General features: G+C 37.8%; 1 protein-coding gene across 6 annotated transcripts; it reads right to left on the bottom strand.

The window, feature by feature from the left end:
• Positions 1–5568, bottom strand: cacng6a (calcium channel, voltage-dependent, gamma subunit 6a). 6 transcript variants are annotated; one of them, XM_058404527.1, is made up of 7 exons: positions 5500–5560; positions 5298–5408; positions 5120–5161; positions 4341–4698; positions 3819–3893; positions 673–810; positions 1–493 (listed from the first exon to the last, which is right to left on the bottom strand). In XM_058404527.1, exons 4-7 carry the CDS (start codon positions 4639–4641, stop codon positions 270–272), a joined length of 738 nt encoding a protein of 245 aa, XP_058260510.1. In that variant the 5' UTR covers positions 4642–4698; positions 5120–5161; positions 5298–5408; positions 5500–5560; the 3' UTR covers positions 1–269. The 6 variants fall into 6 exon arrangements, with proteins under 6 accessions (XP_058260510.1, XP_058260511.1, XP_058260507.1 ...); XM_058404528.1 differs by having other exon boundaries at positions 5351–5408; positions 5500–5559; XM_058404524.1 differs by having other exon boundaries at positions 4341–5161; positions 5500–5568.
• Between the last annotated feature and the right edge of the window lie 5455 nt (positions 5569–11023).

Below are 11023 nucleotides of genomic sequence, written 5' to 3'. Positions count from 1 at the left end.
TTTAATCTTAATACACTTCATTGGTACATTTCCAAAAAACAATATTCACACTATAACACAGTCAGTGTCACCAATGTCGGTAAATACTGTATTATTTGCATTCATTACATAATCATAAAAGTCTTATAATCTCATACATTTACATTATTTGACAAAAAACATGTTTTTTTGTTTGTTTGTTTCCCAAAAGAGCTTTGATTTTTAAGAGAAAAGGAAACCTGGTTTAAGAGAAATTGCACTGAGAAGTACCAAAAATTCAAGAGCCCGTGTCACAAGCTGCCGGTGTTCCTGTGAGACAAACACTTTTCCCAAGAGCTGTGTGGTAGCGCGAGAAGAAGGAATAAAACCCCTGCAACTATTAGTAAAACGCCGGAACATCCCATGCATGCTACTGACCACGAGAGTTCATGGTGCAATGGTATGGAGTGGTCACTTGCCAAAAACGAAAGGACTGACTGATGAAAAATGATGAGAGACAGGAATACCAGAAGACCTGATTTAATACAGAAAAGAAATACATTTAAATCAGTCTTTTAATTTTCTAATCAGTTTCACATGATCTAAATAAAACCATCCTTCATGAATAATATATTAGATTATATTAGGAAGTGTGTATCTACATATATCAGGCATTAAGCACTGATCGTCTGCCAGTATTGTTCACAGCGTTACCTGATAACTTGAAACAGACCGCTGCAGGCTTCAGGAAGAACTGCACACCTTTACTTAATGCCATGATAATGCAAACAGCTCCCATCACCATCAGAAAAAGACTGAAGATAGCCAACATGGCAGAGATTATGGTCAAATCTGCTCAGAGAGAAAAGGACATCACTCAGACTCACTGAGCTTTTTTTTTTTTAAGTTATATTAGTATTCATTTATAGATAGATAGATAGATAGATAGATAGATAGATAGATAGATAGATAGATAGATAGATAGATAGATAGATAGATAGATAGATGTGAAACACATGATCTTGTAATATAGTAGAAGCCAACCTTATGATATATGATAAGAGATAAGAACAGAAAGTGCACAATGTTGTTGATACTGGTCCCACCATCTCTCAGGGTAATCATCTTACCTCAAAGCTTATATTACTCCTCACACTGCACCTCCCTCCCTACTAGCACTGCTCAACTGGTCCACCATCTCTCAGGGTAAGAGGTAGGTATTACATCTAGACTCTGTTCTGTTCTGGCACTGAGTTGGTGGAATGGACTTCCCATAGATGTCCGGACAGCCGAGTCACTGGCCGTCTTCAAACTACGGGTAAAGTCCTACCTGTTCCTGAAACACTTAAACTAGCTCATATTTCTCCCTGAGTTTTTAGGCCGATGGTACCCTAGGTCTGTGACCTAATGAACCACTGTTAATGTATTCATTAATAGAGACTTCCAGCACTGTTGTACCTCGCTCTGGATAAAAGCGTCTACCAAATACCAGAAATGTAAATGTAAATGTTCTCAAATTGCTCCTCCATAATTCCTACAGCCAGTATATCAAAGCTGTCCCTGGACACTCCATACACTGCAGTCTTGAGCTGCAAAAATAGCCCTTTTATTACGTCTCATATTAACTCATGTTTAACTATCACCACTAACCAAACCATGCCAGGTTTAATGACGTGTTACAGGACAGCCAATCAGAAGGCGCAGTTAAAATCCGGCTGAATTCTAAAAGAAATCGGAAAATGTTCATGTAAAAAGGAAGTATGATTGTTTTGGTTAAGTATGAAACATGAAAAAGCATGAAAAAACACACTTTTTGGGCAGGTATTATGTTTAAATAAAGAACGTGTATGCTAATTCAACTCAATGGAAATGCATCAAGGCTTCCTCCTGTTATCCTGTTATCCTCAAATTTACAAATTTGACCTTGGGGTCAGTTTGACCCCAACAATTTAAACGTCCAGAATATAGTTCTTACCCATTATTTTTTGTCAGGTAATTTATTTTGCTTTGATAACTACCTAAATAGCTTTTTAAATAAAACATAACTCACCCCAACACCCAATTCTCCTAAACACTCAGAATTTCTATTGCGTATCTAAAGAAAAATTTACAAATCGCCATAAAATCTCACTGATTGACCTCAAACTGGACAGAAAGTCCAGTTATTTTTAAGTACAGATTTTTATTATTTATAACATTTGGAAAGTAGTAGATATAAATTCTGTTATCGAGGATAGTAACATGTCTTTTCCTCGGGAGAAATTATGCTTTCTTCTCCACCATGTCGTGTGAACTCTCAGTAATTCTCACAATACCACGGGTATGTTTGTTAAGGTAAGGCCCTAAAGCAGAGGGATGTGCTTGAAGATTATAAAATTGATCATTATAGTGACGTCAAAATTATCCAAAACAATCAAAGCATATGAATGTGTTTTATACAGATTAAACAGCGGGGTCAAGGAACACTGATACCACAAAATGTGTAGAGGACACTGAAAACATTACTGTCATGATCATGATCATTTTACAGTATGTTTACCTGGTTGTCTCCATTAAATTAGGAAATGTCATTAAATATAAAGCCAAAACTATATATTTAGAGACATTAAACATTCAGTGGGGTCAAACTGTCCCCAAGGATAACAGGAGGATTGAATTGTACGTTGTTGTTGTTGTTGTTTTAACACACATGAGGCCTTTCTTTTCTCCTAGCAAGATACTACACTCTTGATTTAGAGCCATGGTTAACCCATTACTTGTGTCATGCAGATATTGTTTTTGTTCTTTGCAGAAGCACATGCAGAAAAATGCTTCGGTTATTTGTCGTATCTTTATATTTTGTTTATTCTGCCACGTGTGGTTTTATTTTGGTTCATGTCTCGTCTCCCGTCACTGATGGTCTCCATTATGTTAGGTTACTCTTTCTTTCTTTCTTTCTTTCTTTCTTTCTTTCTTTCTTTCTTTCTTTCTTTCTTTCTTTCTTTCTTTCTTTCTTTCTTTCTTTCTTTCTTTCTTTCTTTCTTTCTTTCTTTCTTTCTTTCTTTCTATAATCCTTGCCACAGCTCTTGGTACATCGCCTGACCTTTTTTCTGTCCACATGCCTCCAAATAAAGCGCTTAAACTGCACTTGCATGCGTCTGACCTCATGTTACATGACAGAATCTAAACAGGTTAGAATAGATCACTGTTAATCTTTCAGTTTGCTAATCTATATTTCTCATGGCATCGAACAAAATCCACATTACCACATTTCCATGATACGATTTTAAGTGCAATAAAATAGATTAGAGGTTTAAACTGAGCGATGTTTCTAAATCATGATTTGAGTATACTATTCTGTAGAAAAGGACAGAAAGAGCCAGTGGACATCATGCCTTGTTCATTAAACATGAACGTTTTCCAGATTTCACCGTCAGATCCCTCAGTATTTTCTTTTCTTGTTGGTTGCACCAGAGTATTGTTTGAATTTATTTATTTATTTATTTATTTATTTATTTATTTATTTATTTATTTATTTATTTATTTATTTATTTATTTATATTCCACATTACGTGTTATTATCCATTTTTTTAAGGCAAAAAACCTTGTTGGACAGAAAAGTCTGCATCACTTCATCTGCCCACAGTGTGTGTGTGTGTGTGTGTGTGTGAGAGAGAGAGAGAGAGAGAGAGAGAGAGAGAGAGAAAGAGAGAGACCTAGCATGACCTAGCTGAGGATGAAATAGCATGAGGATAAAGATTTAGATAGACAGACAGACAGACAGACAGACAGATAGATAGATAGATAGATAGATAGATAGATAGATAGATAGATAGATAGATAGATAGATAGATAGATAGATAGATAGACAGATAACTCACTCTTTGCTGGTGTTTTGTGAAACAGGACTGTATTTTCTCCAGTTGTATAAATCTTGAAATATGTGCAGTTTGATTCTGAAAAAATAAAGCAAATTAAGTTAAGTGAACTAGATCATAACATTCTCTTTACAAAGCTAATCAAGAATTAATCTGGATTCTTATTAAAGAACTGCCTTGCCAAAAATTTTTTAAAAATGTAAAAATCCACATTACTTCAGCACAAGCCTAAAGAGATGTAATAACCCGTGTTCTGTATGGATTTGTAGTTTACATTTTATCATGTTATTCTGAATTGCATTTATTTTTCGAACTTCTTCTGAAAAATTTCACAAATTAATTTCCAGTAGCTGTTTTATATCGCACATTCAGGAGAAATGTATGAACTGTAGGAAGAAAACACAAGGAGGCTTGAACCTGTGAGGTAGAAATGCTACCTGCTGTACCCTGTGGAACCCTCTGAGAATGAATAATTTTTATTACAAAATTAATTCTTTTGGTTTATATAGACCTTTTTTTTCTTACCTCCGGGTAGATCAATAGGTCCACAGGTTTCCCGCTCAGGGTCAACATCAGCAACCCAGAGCTTCTTCATGCAGTTCTTCCACAGGCCGTAGTGTGCAGCCAGGCATGTCTCGTTGCTGTAAAAAGTTTTCGAAGATGCCAGCTCTACCCAAAACTCTGTGCCCACACCTAGAACAGCCAGCGTGATGCCCACTGTAGCCACCAGGAACACTAGCTTGATCTTGCCTTCCTGACGGTCACTTAGGGAAGATGTGGCTGCTCTCGTCCGCCGCTTGCCTCCTCCACTTTGCACACCTAACATTCCTGCTAGAGCTTCAGTACCTCTGCCAGATACGACTGTGGGCCTGGCCTCCTCGTCCTGCACGACGAAGGTGGACCACATGACAGTGTATCAAGAGCAGGAAAGGATTGAGGGGCAAATGATGGGAGCAGTAGAAGAGTAGAAACTACTCAGTGAAGAACTTGTCTAGAGATGCTAATGTACGTGAAAAGAAGGATCAAGATCACTCTATGAAGAGCGCAGATTGAGGCTATAAACAATGGATAGCAGCGATGTATGATACAATGATCCTAATGAGCTATTTACGCTAACTCAGAGTTGGATGGAATGGTGTCACATTAGATAACAAATTGGCAGAAGGTGTTAATCATGGCTGCGTAAAGACCAACACTGACAGCTGAACAACAATGAGTGATGTAAGCAGGGCACTTGGACACTGCCCATGACATGACACGGGGTGAAAAATATGCCAATTGACAGTGAGGATGAAGGTTCATACATGGAGTAAAGGATCTGAGGAAGGAACTTTAGTGCGGTTTATCTGGAAATCAAAGAAAAAGAACAATATGACATGCAAAATGCAATTCTCTTCTACGCACAACATACAGAATGCTACGATATGCATTAAATAAATAAAGCCACAAATATCAAATATATATATATATAAAAAAAAGAACCTATGCCATCCGTTCTCAACACATAAACAAAGGTCATCTAGTAATGTCCGAACCTCAGTGAGTGACGGGATCTGTTACATTTTAAACCTAGGTCACAGGGTTTATCTGTAACTGACAAAGACAAGACAAACTTTGTGACAAGTGTTGACTAGACAAGTGCTTCAATAACGAATCATAATAATTATACAAACAAGCTGCTAACCTTTTAGGTGTGAGAGGCTCTGTTCGGAGAGTGAGGAAAGAAACCTTTTCTCTGTGTCTGGTAGCAATGACAAAACAGAGGGGCAGAAAAAGGGAGGGCAAAAGAGGGAGGAGGTCAGTGGCATGCTGGTGGTACTGTGTGAATGAGGGGGAGGCAAGTTAGTCAATTCACAACCTCTTACATTCATAGCCATACCGATGATATTGGTGTTTTTTTTGAGCGGGTACATAGCCTCGCTAACTGGTACCTCATGCTTGGTCAAAATCCCGAGCCTTTTTGCATTCTTACTCTTCGTGTCTCAGCAGTTTTTCATGTGAGGGCTGAAGCATGTGTTTTGCATTTCTATTTTTAAAAGCCACCTGTTAATCACATAAAAAAAAGTAGCAGCAGAAGACAGCTGCTTAAGGGTTAGGGTCAGCAAATGTGTTTGTGTGTGTGTGTGTCTGTGTGTGTGTATATGTGTGTGTGTGTGCATGTGTGGGTGGGTGGGTGTGTGTGCTCATGACACATAAGTAATGGATTCCCGGGAAGTTGGTCATTATTTCAGCTAACAGACATTAGTAATTAGCAGCAGATCAATACACCATGCAGTTATAGAATTCCCACAATTCCCATTAGAACTGTCATCTGAACAGTGGATTTTGTTACCAAAACAACAACAACAACAACAAACACCCAGTATGATTTTGACATACGTGCTAAAACTAGCGTATAAAGGGAGACTGGACACACAGCATGGCACTTGGAATTGTCTGGAATGTTGGGAATTGTTTCTGGATGATCCAATCAATCAAAGGCATAAATAAGGGTGAATAGAGATCTGACTATTAAATTGAAATGATATCATGCGTGTATGTGTGTGTTTAAAATATTGCAGTGGGTGTGTCTTCTTGATTCAGAAGAATTTGCATGCTGAAGGCCTTCAGAATTATGGCACTGCTCATCTGTAATGCAGAGAGAGAGAGAGAGAGAGAGAGAGAGAGAGAGCTGCAGTCTTATGTGCTTGGCATGATGATGACCGCTGGCTCACTCCCTATGACAGAGATATTGCTCTATCGCTAAACAGTAGGTGGTGCCACTGAGCACATTTGGCCCAGGAGCTGATCAATACACAAAACAACATTCTACATGTGCTGGATCTCCATCATTTAGCATTTCTATAATGAACTATGACGTAAAAAGGACATTTTTTATACACTCACACTCTCCGGTGTTTATTGTAATTCACACTCACTGGTGTCACTCAAATAAGGATGACTATAATGTACAATTTTAACACTGTAAATTATATAAACAGTAGTGCAGCATGTTATCCTATTAAAGTCAAGTCAAGTCAAGAAGCTTTTATTGTCACTTCAACCATATATAGCTGACACAGTACACAGTGATATGAAAGCAATGTTGCTTCAGGTCTCTGGTGCTGCATAAAATAATACAGAGATAAGGACTTAGCTTGTAAGTTGTCCTAGCCACATAAAGTGCATTTAGGTGTAGTTTAATAGTAGAATGGACAGGAGAGCCAGGAGGCTAGGGTTTGTTTTAATCCTAGAATGGAGGCCCACCCGCTTGCCATGCTTCCGCTTCCTCGAGCACTGCTTCCAACGTCTCCTCTCCTGACCACTGGCATCAAGCGACGCTGAAGACTGGAGGCCTGGTCTTCACAGCAAGCTGAGTTCATGTAGGTTGGTTGTTGCATGTTTACTGTACTGTAACACTGTACTGTAACTGTAACACCTGTACTGTAACACTGTACTGTAACACTGTACTGTAACTGTAACACTGTACTGTAACACTGTACTGTAACACTGTACTGTAACTGTAACACTGTACTGTAACTGTAACACTGTACTGTAACTGTAACTCTGTACTGTAACATGTTTACTGTACTGTAACACTGTACTGTAACTGTAACACTACTGTAACACTGTACTGTAACATGTTTACTGTACTGTAACACTATACTGTAACTGTAACATTGTACTGTAACTGTAACACTGTACTGTAACATGTTTACTGTACTGTAACACTGTACTGTAACTGTAACACCTGTACTGTAACACTGTACTGTAACACTGTACTGTAACTGTAACACTGTACTGTAACACTGTACTGTAACACTGTACTGTAACTGTAACACTGTACTGTAACTGTAACACCTGTACTGTAACACTGTACTGTAACACTGTACTGTAACTGTAACACTGTACTGTAACACTGTACTGTAACACTGTACTGTAACTGTAACACTGTACTGTAACTGTAACACTGTACTGTAACTGTAACTCTGTACTGTAACATGTTTACTGTACTGTAACACTGTACTGTAACTGTAACACTACTGTAACACTGTACTGTAACATGTTTACTGTACTGTAACACTATACTGTAACTGTAACATTGTACTGTAACTGTAACACTGTACTGTAACATGTTTACTGTACTGTAACACTGTACTGTAACTGTAACACCTGTACTGTAACACTGTACTGTAACACTGTACTGTAACTGTAACACTGTACTGTAACACTGTACTGTAACACTGTACTGTAACTGTAACACTGTACTGTAACTGTAACACTGTACTGTAACTGTAACTCTGTACTGTAACACTGTACTGTAACACTGTACTGTAACTGTAACATTGTACTGTAACTGTAACACTGTACTGTAACTGTAACTCTGTACTGTAACATGTTTACTGTACTGTAACACTGTACTGTAACTGTAACACTACTGTAACACTGTACTGTAACATGTTTACTGTACTGTAACACTGTACTGTAACTGTAACATTGTACTGTAACTGTAACACTGTATTGTAACATGTTTACTGTACTGTAACACTGTACTGTAACTGTAACACTGTACTGTAACTGTAACTCTGTACTGTAACATGTTTACTGTACTGTAACACTGTACTGTAACTGTAACACTACTGTAACACTGTACTGTAACATGTTTACTGTACTGTAACACTGTACTGTAACTGTAACATTGTACTGTAACTGTAACACTGTACTGTAACTGTAACTCTGTACTGTAACATGTTTACTGTACTGTAACACTGTACTGTAACTGTAACACTACTGTAACACTGTACTGTAACATGTTTACTGTACTGTAACACTGTACTGTAACTGTAACATTGTACTGTAACTGTAACACTGTATTGTAACATGTTTACTGTACTGTAACACTGTACTGTAACTGTAACACTGTACTGTAACTGTAACTCTGTACTGTAACATGTTTACTGTACTGTAACACTGTACTGTAACTGTAACACTACTGTAACACTGTACTGTAACATGTTTACTGTACTGTAACACTGTACTGTAACTGTAACATTGTACTGTAACTGTAACACTGTACTGTAACATGTTTACTGTACTGTAACACTGTACTGTAACCGTAATACTGTACTGAATCATTATTACTGTAACTGTAACACCTGTACTGTAACATTGTACTGTAACTGTAACACTGTACTGTAACTGTAACACTGTACTGTAACACTGTACTGTAACTGTAACACTGTACTGTAACTGTAACACTGTACTGTAACACTGTACTGTAACTGTAACACTGTACTGTAACTGTAACACTGTACTGTAACAGTATTACTGTAACATTATTACTGTAACTGTAACACTGTACTGTAACACTGTACTGTAACTGTAATACTGTACTGAAACAGTATTACTGTAACATTATTACTGTAACTGTAACACTACATTAGCATGTTACTTACCAGAAAGACTTAAGTCTTGTTAAATATTGTCCTTCGTGAAAAAATGTGCCATGACATTATTGTTATAAGAAATAGAAGAAGAAGAAGAAGAAGAAGAAGAAGAAGAAGAAGAAGAATACTGATCCACTGTCTGTCTATCACTCGCAGAACAAACTCCATGATCCCAACCAGTCTGACTTCAACTGCGACACATTCCACAGAGTCTGCCCTTTTGGCTGTCACTGAAAAACTATATGCTGCTAAATCAGCCAAGCTGTCATCTGTCCTCATCCTCCTCGACCTTTCTGCAGCATTTGACACAGTCAACCACAAGACTCCTACCTGGAGAGGAAGCAAACTATTCCTACCCTACCTCCGCTGGTGTCTCACAAGGCTCAGTACTTGGTCCTCTCCTTCTCTCCCTCTATACTCACTCTCTTGGCAAAGTTATATCCTCACATACCACTGCTACGCTGATGACACTCAACTTATCTTCTCCTTCTCTCCCTCAGATACCACGGCTTCTGCTCGGATCTCAGCGTGTCTGGTGGACATATCATCGTGGATGACGGCTCATCAGCTGAAACTCAACAAACAAAACTGAACTGCTGGTCATCCCAGGTGATTCATCCCCAGGTCAGGATCTTGTGATATCCTAGCACAACTCTCTAATCTCCCCTGCAACCTTGGGGCTTCCTCCCATTTCTAATATGACACTCTAATGTCTGTTTCTTCTGTACAACATCAGAAGGCCATTTTTATCCATACAGGCTGCTCAGGTGCTTGTTCAGTCTCTGGTCATTTCGAAACTGGACTTCTGCAAATCTCTACTTCTACTTCTCTACCTCTAAATGCAATTCGTCCACTGCAAATGATCCAAAATGCAGCTGCACAACTTGTTTTCAACAAAAATACTCATTTGTACAAAATACTAAATAAAATAATAATAATAAACTTGTTAATAATAAAAGAAATGAAAGAAGTTAAAGACATTATGTTTATTTAAAATATAGATCTTAAAAATTTCAAACATTCAGTTACAAGTATTTTCACAACCTTTTATCTTTAAAGTTATTTCAGCGTTGAAACAACAACTGATATTATTCTAGTTTTAACATGGCAGCTGGAGGTTATGGTTAAGTTTTTCTTATTGTATATTGTAAGAGAGGTGTGTAGGATTTTTCTGTCCACTGCATAAATATTGTGTGTGTTTGTGTGTGTTTTTCTATGTGTGTGTGTGTGGGGGGGATTTATGTAGTATGTAGTACACTTTCAACATTGAAAAAGGATGACCATTAAAGGTTGATCACATAATGCATGCTAGGTTAACGTGAAAGCAGATAAATGAATTCTGAATGAAAGACCAGATGAAGGTCAAGTAAGGTAATGGCAGGAATTTAAAGGTTGTGAGATTCAACACCAAGACAAGTCTCGAACCCTCAGCTGTTTAGGTTTGTGCTTTATTTTACTCATCCTGGTTTGCATTGAATATTATAGTGTTCATATTCGTACCATGTATTTTTTTTAAGCTATACTGAGAAAAGCAGCCATCGGGACAACTCCGCTTCAGTCTCTAAAAAAGAATTAGTGCTACGACTTTAAATGGAACCTCAATGAAATCGTCAGACGTTTAACAAACTGCATTTAGATGTAGCTCAGATATTTTAGCACACATACATGAGTTTGTCTATAAAACAAAATGAGATGGAAAATGGAAGAGATAAGGAAGGAGATGTTGATGTGTGTGTGTGTGGGGGGGTGGTTTACAGAAAAGAGGGGGAAAGGAGGACAGAG

The sequence above is a fragment of the Hemibagrus wyckioides genome, linkage group LG12, assembly GCF_019097595.1.
Source record: "Hemibagrus wyckioides isolate EC202008001 linkage group LG12, SWU_Hwy_1.0, whole genome shotgun sequence".
Lineage (NCBI taxonomy): Eukaryota > Metazoa > Chordata > Actinopteri > Siluriformes > Bagridae > Hemibagrus > Hemibagrus wyckioides.
The sequence above is the reverse complement of the archived record's forward strand: the minus strand, read 5'-3'. Positions and strand labels throughout refer to the sequence as shown.

What these genes read in the sequence shown, in the direction of transcription:
- cacng6a (XM_058404524.1), bottom strand. Translation starts at nt 4,722, where the DNA reads ATGTGGTCCACCTTCGTCGTGCAGGACGAGGAGGCCAGGCCCACAGTC. An exon ending in TCACAAAACACCAGCAAAGA is followed by an intron (nt 811 to 3,818) that starts GTGAGTTATCTG and finishes CTCTCTGAGCAG; the next exon opens with ATTTGACCATAATCTCTGCC. An exon ending in GGTCTGTTTCAAGTTATCAG is followed by an intron (nt 494 to 672) that starts GTAACGCTGTGA and finishes GTATTAAATCAG; the next exon opens with GTCTTCTGGTATTCCTGTCT.